The following is a 14441-nucleotide window of genomic DNA, read 5'->3' as shown; positions in this document are numbered from 1 at the left end:
TTATGCTGAGAAAATGTGTGTGAGCAAACCTCACCTCAATATCATGCACGTTTTATCATATCTCTCCCGTCTAAATGCCTTTTTTCTCTCCTACATGCCAGTGTTAATGAGGAACGTCCCAAGGTGCCTCGTGGTGGTCTGTAAAACCTTTTTTTCTTTGAGTCACATGATCAGTGATCAGATGGTGAAATCTGTCTGGCTTTCCTGCAATTAAAAATGCTCACAAGAAGATGGTTAACGGTATGAACCATTTCTCATGGTTCTTTATATCTTGCCTATCATGTTATAAAACTATATCAGTAGTAGGTGTATTCCTACTGTACTTTAGAATCTAAGATTATCTTTCAGGTGGTAATTTCCTATAGTGTATACATGCTTCTTAATCCCCTGCAGTGTGCCTTCTATGTTATCCTTATGGAGAAAAAGAGTTTTCAGGAAAACTATTAAAATTGCATGTTTATCATTTTACTGTGCTTTTTTAATTAGAACTATGCAAACTTTAGATAGGAAAAAAATAAACAAAATAAGTCAAAATATAGAGAAACTAAAGGTCAATCAAAAAAAAGAAAGATTGATCGATTTGTCCTTGGCCCTATTTGTCATAAAACTAGTTGTATTTTGAGTAAATTAAAAATAAAAACATGAGCAGCACAGGGAGGTTGTCTAAGGTGCTGACGATAGAAAATGTTGTTTGTAGACATAAGTGTATTAGTATAAATAGTCTATAGTGTGTTCTGATATTTAGTTTGTTCTCCTTTACGTCCCTCTTAACAATCTTTTCAAAAACTTCAACAGTTAAGCTTCATGTATAATAATAAATAACACATAACTTGTAATAGCATATGAAAAAAAATCCCCTTACAAGTGATTCTATGATGCCTCTTAATTGTGAGACACTGAATAATGCACTGGAATGGTTTGACTGTCATATTAGTTTTGGAGAAACATTATAAACTGACAAACTCTTTTTGTCTTAACCGACGGGATCCGACCCAACACATTCAGTTAGCCTAGAAAATGGTTTCTACTAACTGCTGAAAAAAATGGAAGCACTTAGAAACTAGATGGAAGTTTAAACAAATAACGGTGGTGTGCTTGCAGAATCTCAGCACTGTTTATTATACAAGCTAAACTTGTCATTAAGCTGTTTGAACCTGCATGATCCTCTTTCTTTAACTGACCAGTGTGCTCATAGCACAAAGCACTTCTAACAGTAAACATAACCTCATTAATCTATGATGCTTATGTTATGCTTTGGTTTGACTACAGTTTCCTCTAGGAAGATCTGTTAACGGCCATAAAGTGGAAAAATCATGAGCGGCCAACAGCAGGGCTGTTTAGCTGTACTGACATTCAGGGAGAATACTGATTTCAATAACTCTTCTTTATAAATATACTGAGAGCTACTGTACTGTTTTTTTTTTTTGTTCTGTATATTTGTATTTGCAATGAACTGCAGACAGACTGTATTAAAACGATATGCTAAGAAAGGTTGGGTAGAATTAAATAAATAAAAATCAAACAGCACGTTTGAAATTCACACATCAAGTGTAAAATGACCCGCTGTTACTGAAAAGCACTATAAACATTTCTCATGTCTAAGTCAACATCTTATTACTAATGTTTTCCAGCTAAAAGTATATGAACCCCACATGGACTTGGATGAATTGCTTTAGCTAACTGTACACTATTTACACATACAACTTTACTGTAACTGGAGCCAAATATTTGTTTTTGAAGCCTGATACTATTCGATGTATTTCCACCTGGATTAAGACACATATTGTGCAAATGAAAACTGTACACCCATTTGCAACCATTTCTTCTTCCGCATCCAAAAAGAAATGAAATCGGTATCAAGCTCGAAATCGAATATTGCTTTGTAATACACAGCCGCGTCTTCCTTCACCAATTCATATGGATTAAATCTTACTGCATGACCTTCCCTCCAAGAGAACAGGTGGAATAACATCTGTCGACGTAGGTAGGTAGGTAGACTGAAGATTTTGTGGATTTCTGGAGGTAATAGTATTGTTGCATGAGGTTTTGAAAAAGTGCTATACATTCAGCCCAGAGACTCCCACCAGACGCTCAGTGGTCCTACCTGGAAATGTGCCACACTTTTCCAAATGTTTCATTGGCAACATGTCTGGCTCGGTCCTGTCAAAGCTGCCAGGAGGCTGACGGGCTGTGCATAAACACACACACAACTCTCTGTCCAGCTATTGAGCCAATCCTCATTTTGTTCCTCAGGAATATCGAGTCGTTTCCCTTTAAGCGGTTAATAGTTCCGTATTCAATAAATAGGTGTCCCTGGTGTAAAAGTGCTAGGCTATTACTGTAGGTCAGGCAGCTCTAAAGAGCTGCCTCAGACAGGAATAGTGGCATTCGTCATCTGGACTCGCATCTCCTGGATGCTGTTGAGGATCTTTTTCTGGTGTCCAGCCAGAGTGACTCCAACCCTCCTCACATCTCTGTAAAACAGTCAGCGGTATAATTATACACCTTCACAGTGTTTTTAAGTAAGGAACAGGGTGTGTTGTTATAGGTGTGATGTGGCCTGAAACACAGCAGAGTTACTGGCTCATCTGATTATGATTATTTTCCTGCAACAGAAGTATTTTTTCGTCTTGTACCACAGCAATTTGGCAATGCATATTTTTTGTAGCACTTACATAAGAACGACATGTCATACATTTACTTTTCTGTTTATAGTTACAGTTAGAAGTCAGTTTCTGTTTTCACTTATATTAAAGCAGCTAAAAAAAGCAGTTTTCCATTACCAGCCTCTCTTTTTTTTCTATTTTAAATGAATAAGAGAAAAAATATAGCTTTTCGTGTTAACAAGAAACTTCAAATTCCTCCACACTGAAGATGTATTTCAGAAAACCTTTTAAAAAGAAAGTAAAGATATCCTCACAGAAAACATCCCCATACCACTGATTTTTAATGTTAAATTCATTCATGTGGAGCATCTGCCATAAGAGTCTATGTAAACATATGGAAAAAAGAATAGAATAAAACAAGCTATTAATATAATTGTTGAAACTGGCACTATTGTCAGAACCTTCTCAGGAATAAATGTTTTAAATTACGACAAATAACTATAGTATGAACACAAATTCAGGATATAAAGGATATATTTAAACTATGGTTTAGCCTTTGTATTTAAATCACCTGATTAACGTTTGAATTAAAAATGGGAATTTAATCGATAAATGTTAAATATTAAATGAAAAATATTCTTTATCGTTGTAATTAAGCACTTCTTGCACGCCATACATCTGTTTTACAGTTAATAATAAACTGTCTATGAGTCTCTTATCTATAGGCTTAAAGGTTTTACCATAAAGTCAAGTACGCCTGCCTTTAGTAAACCATTCACTTAGATTACATTAGGATCTGATCTTCATTTAATTGCTTTAACATGTCAGTCATTTTTTTTACAGTGGTCTTGATGGAATTAAATAAATAATGACAGTGATGAAAAGTCACTTGTCATGTTTTACAAAATATCTGACTCTGAGTGTAGATATGAAATTTTACAATTAAGTGACCAAATTAAATCCCGCCATAATTAAACAATTTTCCGTTCTTTTTATTTTGTCCGTTACTGCACAACAGATAACGCCCACAACACCACTGGCAGGAAATGACAACAAGAGGGAACTTACTCTAAGGTCATCTGAGTGACTATGTCCAGTGAAGTGTATCCACTTTCCATGAAAAGCTCGGTGTATCGACCCATTTTTATGGCATCTAACCATTCCCCAACAGAGCTGAACGCACAAAGCTCTGCACTGCCATGCTCCACTAATGAATTGGACACCCTGTGGGAAAGACAAATGGACTGTTAAACAAATGGATGCATAAATCTAACATTAGCATGCTATATGAAGACCGTACAGAAAAAAAAGATGAACAAAACCCTAAGTGGATTTTTCTTGTGCATGCACGGATAGCCTGAATTATGAAAATAATATAAATTGTTGTAAAGTATTATGTATTGTAGGGAAGTTTCATTTAATTATTCTTTCAGAACATATTTTTTGCTAAAATAAGTCCATCTATTACCATGATGAAGCTCCTTCACTCAAAATCAGTCTTATTAAATGTAACATAATTTCATAAGACAATTACAGGAAATAGATTCCAGCATGTTAAAAAAGAGTACAGAGCGATTCGCAATGCAGAAAATATATTTGATACCATGTAATCACCATAATTGGAAGTCATTTGTACGCTGTCACTTCCACTTAACTCTGCATTAAATCATGAAGTACCAGTGCTTATTTGTTTCAAGTGTCATTAAATCTTGATTTTCTGTGTCAGCCATGTAACAAAAGCTGTTAACGCTGCATTATCAGCATTTTGCAGACATGACACGGTTTTTGTGCTCACAGATACAGATGACAAAATGCCATAATTAGCATTCACTTTAAAGAGAGCTGGGCCTGTGCTTATACAACAAACAAAACAGGGATAAGAGACACACAGGCAGAGAAACTGAGATGAGAAGCAAACTGAGAGAATAAACTTTTTTTAAAAAAAAAAAAACAAAAAACAAGAGAGAATACAAAATGCATGAAATGGGGAGTGAATGAATGCAGTGTATTTCAAGCAAGGTGTTGTTCTGGTACCTGTTAGAGGGATTGACAAGGCTTTTCAGGCTACTTGGGTTGCGTATGAGCTTATCCAGGAGGCTCACTATCTCATCAAACTTGGGCCGGCTGTTCCTGTCCTTCTGCCAGCAGTCCATCATGAGCTGGTAGAGAGCTGTGGGACAGTCCATAGGGCCCGGCAACCTGTAGCTCTCCTCTACGGCCTTTATAACCTGATATTTACAGAAAAATATGTTACACGCCATGCACATCACTAAGGCTGCACTAATGTGTTTTTATTCTAGTCTATTTACTCTAGTAGTGTGCTATTTTGGGATGTAGACAAAGTATTCCCCACATGATAATCTCATGAGTTCAGGATATTACAGCTGTACTATAAGAATAGCTAAATGAAGAAAACAAGTTACTTTCAACAATAGAGTTCTTTTTATCCGTCAGACTTGAATAAAATGCACATACTTAGTAGGATATAGGTTTCTATATTAGAGTTTCTAATCAGAGAGAAACACAGCAAACACATTTAGTTATCTATCACTGCTAACATTAACTGGTTAAGTTCACAAATGCAGATACAAATTCCACAATGAGAATAAATCAGACGAGTCCCTTCCCATTTGTTTTCAAATGTATTATGTTCTTTCTCTTTCTCTTCCCAGACTGGCCACCTGTCAAGGTGTACTCTGACATCTTTCATGACTGGAAGATGTTGGGATGTGATTACATTTGACGACTGAGTTGGTATATGATGTAGTCATACAAATGTACTGCTCATAAAACACAGAGCTATTAGGGAATTGCTGTTAAAGGATTGTCACCATGACTCAGATAATCTCTTTTTGGTCATTTGATTTGAGTTATTGTAAATATACAATATATTATAGATATTGCAGTGTGGACTTTCAGATTGTACCTATAAGTAAATCTATTTAATTTCGACACAAGAGTAAAAGTGGCAGTTGAATGGTTAAGTGATTACGTTTTTCTCTACAAAGATTATCGCTCTAACGCACAAAACAAATCCCTTATATTGATTACGCACAGCTAGACAGAGAGGTCTGCTGACATGTTCTATGTTTATTTAAGGTTCACAAGCCTTCAAGCAGCTAAGATCTGACTACTGCACTGGGCAAGATGCCAACCTCTCATCTCTCTCCTAGCCTCCAACAAAATTCCCTCAATGTACTGGCAAAAAGAGAAAGCCAAAACAACAGCAGCTCAGAAACCAATCCCCCCAGCAACATCTAGCAGAAGAAGAGAACGGAGAGAGCAAGAGCAAGTGTGAGATAGACAGAGAGAAGCATAGGGAAAGAAGACGAGACAGGGTGGGAGCAAGAGAGAGTGAGTTTGAGTATAGCAGAGCGAGAGAGATCTGAGGCAGCTCTCATGAAGGCCTTAAATAAAACATCAAATAACTTTCTCTTTCCCAAGCGTGTGAAACAGATTAATGATGGAGAGGAGAAGAGGATCTGAGGAGCGAATGAAGCTGTCACTGGCAGGCTAGAAGGGGAGAAAAAAGGTCAGTTCTGCTTGACAACAACATGACTTCAAATTGCACCTCCTTTAGGGACCTTCTCTGAAAACTTCTGCAATGTGTCCTCCGTTTTAATGCTGCTCACATATACACACACACAGACATTATACTTCTAACATGACATGAACATTCATATCAGACAACAAAGGAAACTGAGCTGGTGCAGCACATTGCAGCCTTCAATTATATGTCTAATAAAAAAAAAAAAAGAATTAATTAGTAGACTAATTAAAAACTGTCCCCCATCGACTACTCTGTTACTCAACCATGTTTTATGCCACTTCATACTGTTTTTGCAGAAGCATTAAAAATGGATCTTTACTTCCAACAGATTTTAAAAACTCTCACACCTCAAGCAAAGTTCACAGAGTTCACTGCAGTCAGAACTCCAGCCTGATTCTGACTACATTTCCAGCAATCCCCTGCATCCCTGAATCTACTGTTCACAGACTGGCAGCCTTTGACTTGCCCACTGGGTGTTCAACTATTGAATATCACACCCCCTTTAACTACTTTTCACTGCTGTCGATGCAACTCCCATCCCCACTAGCCATGCTCGATAATATGAGCTAAGCACACCATTTGACTGCTTTGCGCACAGGACCCCGTTTTTCAGCCTCGCAGTTGCAGACCACGTGTAAATGCTATTCATGGCTCAGGAAAACAATTACGATATCGTCATGGTGGATGAATAATTGGTAGACAGTTCTCACCCAAGACTTGGAACAGAATTTATCTTATGCAAAAAATGACCTGCATGCTTGTAAACAGAAGCAGGTTTGGTATGTTTTTAACCGACATACATCAATTAACTTGCCTGTGTTGACCACAAATTATTTGGATAATTGGTAAGCAATCAATTTGCATGTGTCTGTTATTGTGGAAATGTTGAGGAACACACACACAGTGTATGAAAAGTATTCAGAGCATATGTCAAGATTAAAAAAAAAAGAAATAAATTACAGATTATACAACAAGAAGAATATCTTTATAGTATAGAGTAAGACCCAATATGTTTATAGAAGTGATGTTTGCTATCTGTCCTTTTAGTGGAAGTGTATCATCAATTCATTATTTATGTTTACGTACTGGAAACAGTTTCACTGAATAGATTGTGTTGTAAAATGTATTTAGGTATTTAAATGGATAAACTGTGGCTACTGTGACAGAGTTAGAGATCTGCTCCTAGGTAACAAACTTACATCTTGATTGCTCATCTCCCAGTAGGGTCTTTCACCGTATGACATCACCTCCCACATGACGATTCCATAGCTCCAGACATCGCTGGCTGAGGTGAACTTCCTGTAAGAGATAGCCTCTGGTGCTGTCCATCTAATAGGAATCTTCCCTCCCTAGATGCCAAACAGAGCAACGCTCATCAGGAACATTCCTTGTCAAAACATCTTTATGAACACTTCTCACTTTCTATTCACAGCTGGGAAAATGAGTGTCAAGTGGGTAAATATGGTAATAGGAAGAATGTGGCACATGGACGTCTGCCATTCTGAAGCTCTCAGAACCTATTAGTGAAGTACATCTCAATTTGCTGCTCCTTAGTCTGCTTGCATACAAGCAAACACACACACACACACACAGACACAGACACACACTACTGTGACATGCCAAGGTGGAAAAGGGAAATAATAATCAGCGGAATTACAGCCGCTGTCACTGAGCTACTAATTATCTCTCTTTCAAAGCCAGCATCATTCAGTTCTGTGTTTATTAATGACAAATTCAGACTGGAGCTTAAAGCTCAGCTGTAGACCTGAGCTGCACTCAGCACAGTCACAGAAAAGACCAACATTCACCTAATAGTATAATGCCCTCCTACTATTTGTTGTAATGCTGCCAGAAAAATGGTGAGCTTTAGTTCAATACACACTTCAGACTGACTGAGAAAAAGTGGGCCGTATTGAGCAGGAGTCTGCTAAAGGCTGTTCTGCTGACATAAATGGATGTGGAGTGCTGGTTAATGGCAGAGAGGTCAGCCAGTTAGCGAGATAGCGCAAGTCAGCACGTACGCGGGTGGTGTAGGCCGCCTCCGGGTCGTCTTCTAGCACTCTAGACAGGCCGAAGTCGGACACCTTACACACCAGGTTGCTGTTGACCAAGATGTTGCGGGCCGCCAGGTCGCGGTGCACATAGCCCATGTCGGAGAGGTAGCGCATGCCCGAGGCAATGCCACGCAGCATGCCAACCAGCTGGATCACTGTGAACTGTCCGTCATTCTTCTGCAGAGTGAGACATGAAGTAATTTGACATGTAAGAAGGAGAGACAAAAAAAAAAACAACAAAAAAAAACAATGCATGATCAGAGACACCAGGCCAATTAGTACTGAATGTGTTTCTGATGCATTTTCACTTGTCTCACTGAATTGATGTCTTTTGTTCACATGGATGCTCTCTTGGACTTGGTGCAATACATTGGTTCAAACACTTAAAGAAAATCAACAAATGACGCTTGCTTTACAAGTCTTTAAAAATGAGTTGGGTTTACATCATCTACACTTTATCATACTGATCACACTACAAACGATTACTCTTACAGGCTCATTGAACTGCCCTTTGTAATGACAGCTACAGCTGCTACAACCTTTATATTCACGCATGCCACAATCATGATTAGAGTTTTCTATAAATATATTTACGAAACAAATTGCAAGTGATCATATTGCAATGTGTCATACATAAATAATTCATATTTATGAGTTTATATGAGTTCATGTTCATAACTCCATATGTTTATACATATAAACACCTGCTACAAACTTGCTATAAACTTGCTCATGGCACTTTAATTTATTAAGAGACATTATTACAGATGCTACCACGATAAATTGAACGCGGTGCATCAGTTTTGCCATAAACTGTTAAGGCAAAAGTTTTTTAATGGCCTAAAAAGTGTTGGGGACAAAATCAGTTTACCAAGAAGCGGTGGCTACATAACCCCAGGCCTAAAATGTTGCCTCATTATAAAAAGCATTTAAAGTGAAAGGAAAAAAAACAACACACCTTTAAAAAGCTGTCAAGAGATCCGTTCTCCATGTACTCTGTAATTATCATCACTGGCTTACCTTAAGGGAGTAGAGACAATAAAGTTTAAAAAATACTTAAAAAAAAAACTCAAAAAAATTAGCATATTGTATGCAAAAAAAAAAAAAAAACATTTAATAAAACAAAATTGCATTGAATAAATACTGAAGGATTTTCAACCTAGGCTTTATCTATGACATTTGTAGTGCAATAATTTTAACAAGTGCTTTATAAAAGAACCAATTATTCTAAGAAGGTCAAAAAATGCAAGTACAATCTGTTTAAATGTCTAAGGGCAGTAAATCAATGGAAGTTAAATACAATTTTCAAGTAGTACATAAATAGATTAAAAAACTATATTTTAAGAACTCAGATATAGAGGCCGCTTTAATAATCTTTATAACATTCTAGCATTTGTAGAAATATATGCAAATACTCTTACTTTTAGTGACCACACCCTCCAGGTGGATGATGTTAGGGTGATCAAACTGGCCCATGATGCTGGCCTCAGCCAGGAAGTCTCGTCTCTGCTTCTCGGTGTACCCTGCTTTCAGTGTTTTTATAGCCACCACAATCTCTCTTTTTCCTGGTAGTCTCAGTGGCCCACTACACACCTCTCCAAACTCACCTGCCAAACGGTACTCAGTTAACATCGATGACACCGAGACAAAGAGGGTCAGATGAAGGTGCCTTATCAAGTTTAATGCATTTACTCGTTGACACAGATTGCGTAAGATATACAGCCAATTCTATCAGCACAAACCATTTTCTTCTTCACGTGTCTACATCACTGAGTCACGCACAGAATATTTCTATTGCAAGTTTTGCCTTGAGCTCTATTTCAAGTTTATGTATATGCTTGTCTTTATGGTACAATAAAGCAAAAGCATCATTCTGTTTGTATTATACAAAAATGTTATCAAATCTCAGAGCAGCCTTCCATTTTCCAGTCACTCAATCTGCAGTTTAATTTGAAACCTTTTAGAGCTTTGCTGTGTTTTCTGACTCACCGGCTCCTATCACACGCTCTATTGTAATGCAAGAGACATCAATCTCCTTAGCAAACTCATGGACAGCTTGGTTGGGATCTTCGTAGGTGTGAGGATCGATATATGTACGCACTCCAGGGAATTTGACTAAGAGGAAAGTGAAACGGAGAGGAAAAAAAAGCAAATGAATAAAAAGACAAATGTAAGATATGCGCATCACTTTATAGCCTTTTCTGACCAGGGGTTACTGTAGGTAAGACAGCATGAGTGAATAGAGTTCTTCTAAAGCTGGATATAACACAACATCTCAAATTGGAATTAATGTTATCACTTGATACAGAGGCTAAACATACTATGTCTTGAAAGATTTGTATTTTTTGCTCCATTCAAGACAACTCTTACGTTAAAATGCTATCATACTGACAAATAAGCAAAAGAATAAAAAGATTTGTTCAAGAAGAGCTGTCATGTAGTCGCTTTGCACCACTGATTGGTGCTTTTCTGTCATGACTTACTGTGGCCATTGTGGAAATGCATCTTTTCCTCATCGGGATCCTGCTTTGCTTTACTGTAGCCACAGCGCCTGACAAAGGGAATGACATTCACAGCTGAGAATAATGGTCAAATAGACACAGAGACATGCCCTGCTTATAAAATCTTATCACTTTCTCTCTCTCTCTCTCTCTCTCTCTCTCTCTCTCTCACACACACACACACACACACACTCACAAATACACAAACCCTGCCAGGTTTTTCTCTAAGTGAGGCACAGTACAAGTGTGTGTGTGTTCAGGAGGCTTCAGCAAGTAAACATCCTGTCACAACAGTTGGGCATGTGTACGGCACACAGCATTGTTGTAGCGTTATGCCACAGTGACAGCTCATACTGAGTACAGCAGACCACTGCACTGCTATTAGCTGCCTCTTAGTCACTTTACTGTCAATTCATCACTCTTTATACAATAATCTTAAAAATGTAAAAGAAATGTCCATATTTCTCTGCATATTGGTTATAAAACAATAGTAATATTTCTGTTCTCATCCATTCTTTAATATGTCTTTTTCTATTGCACAAAATAGCAGATTATTTTAGAGAAAAACAAAGGATTAAAACAGTAACCCATATATTCAGCTCGGTTATCATTTTAAGTTCAACGGCACAACAAATCTCTTCAGGTAACAGTGCTTTACCACCTCTTTTTTCCTATTTCAAAGCCAACGCAGCTTTTATTTCCTGTTCTTGAGCTGGAAAGCTTCATGTAGTGGTTGGTCTATGATGGGTGCTTTACGGAGTATTCTGTAATCCTCCATGATTTATCCACCTCGGACCCCAGGTAGGAGCACAGAGACGAGTGAGCTGAGTATGGCTGGTGATTAGCTGAGTAGTACACTTAAGCTTTACCCTCATTTAAAAAAACCAAAACATAACCACCATGTCTGATTGGACCAGTGATGATTTTCACTCTGCACACCATGTTCCAAATTTTTTTCCTTGTTCCACACGAGAAAAGCATTTGTCCTATCGTTGGGAAATTGTGAGGTTGACAGCTCTTGTATGCGCTTCCTCTGAGTTTGTGCTGCTATGCATTGACGTATGAGCAGCAGTTCTAAAGGATGCGGTGGCTGGATTTACATGCCTCAGAGCAAGCACAGGCTAGCTCTCACACTCCTCTGTTGATAGTTGTGTGGTGGTGGAGATCCAGCTAATAGCTTGAAATTAGCAACTAAAGAAACAGAATTTGAAACATTGGCATGTCGCTTGAACTATGATGGATGTCACAGTTTGATCTGACTAATTACAATTTTAAAGATTCCGCCTCTCTGAGCAATACCTCATGCTTGGATGCTAGGTGACTTGATAGACATGCTAATGTAAACAGAGCTGACAGTCCCTGAAAATGAAAGTTTTACTTTTCCACAAGACATGCCGCAATAATTACACAGCAAAGTGTGATATCGGTATTTCACTGACAGGCTGAATGTGTCACTGATTCCTCCCAGACTGCTCATGTTCAGCATTACCTGCTGTAAAGGTCTCACAAATGCAATATAGTTCATTCATGAGGCCAAAAAAGGCTATTAACCACTCTGATAGCTTCCTGCACCAGTGTAGGCTTCCAAGCTATACCTTAGACATTAAAGGTCAGTCGAGTGTCAAGGCCCTGGTGAAAATGGTACAACGATACAGCTCAGGAATAATTGCTTCAGCATGGACCGTCCTTGAGGTGTTACACGGCACCTGCTTAAACAATCAGGTCTGCTTCTCGTGTGGTGGTGTGAAGGCTCGTTAGAAATTCTGCCTGCTCCTAGTGTGTGTTTTGTGGTCCTCCCCCAGCGGCTGGCGTAAATTTCACCAAGGACCTGACAGCATCGAATTAACGGCTGCAGCACAGTTCAAGGGCGGAGGCCAAAAAGAAGGACAACGATTGCCAGAGAAAGACAAGCAGCCTTCCAATCAGATCTCAGTTCTGGACAAGTCCTCCAGAGGATAATTCCTTTGTCTTATTCTGTTACATAATATGTATAAGACAAACATTTGATAAACATCTCAGGCATAACAAATTCAACTAAATTCCTTTTCCGTCTTTTATGCCTTTTTATGATTATCTACTTCTCTCTTATGACAGAAATAACCAAGACAGTACAGGTTTTGAATATTCATTTCCAGTTCTGATCACGTCTCAGTGTGTTCTAAGACACACGGATGAACGTTAGTATGAACATGCAAAGTGGACCAGCATGTGTGAAGCAGGATATTGTCACATTGCCACTTCCTACTCAGCTACTGTTACAAAGCCAACACCTGGACGTATGTATTTTCCAGCACAAATATCTATGAACAGAAGCAGACATGCAAATAAAATAAATGATTACTGTGCAGCATAAATGACTACATTTAGGCCATAATGAGTAACAGTGCAAAGTTACTGTGCCAGCCTATTAGAACAGTGAAATATTAAGTAATAATGTTTAAAGAGCGGTACAGAGGGTATAATACAAAACTATATTCATAGGATTTATACCATAGCACTGTTGCATCATTTTCCTTCTAACTATGTTAATAATTTTCTATTAAAACATTATGAAAAGTGTTGATAAGTTTTCAACACACCACCCAGATTTCTTAACACCTACCGACATTTCTCTGTCAAGCTGAGCAATAAAAATCAAACACTTTCTCACCTGCCACTGAGAAGAAAGCCGGTGATCAATGCCAGCAGGATGATGCCCAATGTAACAGCCACGGCGATGACGGGCACACGGCCCTGATCTCTGGAGGCGGACACTACAGAGAAGCAAGAGCTGTGAGCCATGCATATTTTTAATGTATTTATTTATGTATCATCACTGATACATGAGTCTCCCAGCACTGGGATCTTCAGAACCAATCTGCACTAGCTTAAGGAGATGTTTCCCAAGTAAACACATATACACTTCTGTAAGGCAGTCTGGATAAGAGCATCTACCACATGCAGGAAATATAAATGTAAATGAGGCGGGGCACATACAGTACTCACAGCCATGCATGTTGTCAGCATGACAACTTGCACCAAAAACCCTACATTTAGCCCTAACCATCTAAAGCGTGTCCCAGAAGTAACATGGCCAAAACAATCAGCAGCCGGTCCATTTTAAATATTAAAATTCATGTTTTCATCTGATCATATTTTTAACAACATTAAATACTTTAAGTAGTTCGGACTGACAGCATTCTCTAATCAATGAATTGAATTTATTTGTTTATTCTGATGTTTAACAATTGAACATGACATAACATGACATGCATGAATTAGTGCTGCGACTTACAGTATGGACTGGTTTCAAACTCAAAGCGTCGACTGAAGCTTCCATAACCTGCCGAGGTGCGAGCTCTGATCTGAAAGATGTATGCGGAGGACGGCTTCAAGCCATCCACCACAATCTCTGTCTCCTTTGACTTGACTATGGTGTAACTGGTCTCCTGATCCTTCATGACACAAATCAAAACATAGAAAAAAGGCGGAAGATTGTTACCAGCCATGTAGAACATTAGGGGAAGAGTGTAAAAATAAAATGGTTGTGGGATAAATACAGAAGGAAAGAAGATTTCTGAAAAGAAAAAAAAAGAACCCATGAGAGGCAGTGTCTGTGAATGTGTAAGTAAGTGCATGCTGAGGGATCACTTTCATGTTTCTCGGATGCGTAGAGCTATGTGGTGACGACTCTATCCATTAGGGGAAGGGGCACTTTTCTTTTGAAAGTGCCTCATATCAGTGTTTCCCA

The 14441-nt window shown here is 38.3% G+C and overlaps 1 protein-coding gene across 1 annotated transcript in view; it reads right to left on the bottom strand.

Moving 5' to 3' along the window:
- The window catches only part of LOC132863232 (ephrin type-A receptor 5), a 50828-nt gene that overhangs the window by 151 nt on the left and 36236 nt on the right, over positions 1-14441 (bottom strand). Inside the window, exons 7-17 of the mRNA XM_060895930.1 lie at positions 13986-14145; positions 13362-13464; positions 10694-10761; positions 10200-10325; positions 9632-9817; positions 9169-9230; positions 8178-8387; positions 7356-7505; positions 4641-4834; positions 3675-3830; positions 1-2474 (exon numbers count right to left, since the gene is read on the bottom strand). The exon at positions 1-2474 is cut by the window's left edge and continues 151 nt beyond it. Of these exons, the coding sequence (XP_060751913.1) occupies positions 2369-2474; positions 3675-3830; positions 4641-4834; positions 7356-7505; positions 8178-8387; positions 9169-9230; positions 9632-9817; positions 10200-10325; positions 10694-10761; positions 13362-13464; positions 13986-14145 (1521 nt within the window). The 3' untranslated portion in view covers positions 1-2368. The remainder of the gene's footprint in view (positions 2475-3674; positions 3831-4640; positions 4835-7355; positions 7506-8177; positions 8388-9168; positions 9231-9631; positions 9818-10199; positions 10326-10693; positions 10762-13361; positions 13465-13985; positions 14146-14441) is intronic.

Source organism: Tachysurus vachellii, chromosome 20 (assembly GCF_030014155.1).
Source record: "Tachysurus vachellii isolate PV-2020 chromosome 20, HZAU_Pvac_v1, whole genome shotgun sequence".
Taxonomy (NCBI): domain Eukaryota; kingdom Metazoa; phylum Chordata; class Actinopteri; order Siluriformes; family Bagridae; genus Tachysurus; species Tachysurus vachellii.
The sequence above is the reverse complement of the archived record's forward strand: the minus strand, read 5'-3'. Positions and strand labels throughout refer to the sequence as shown.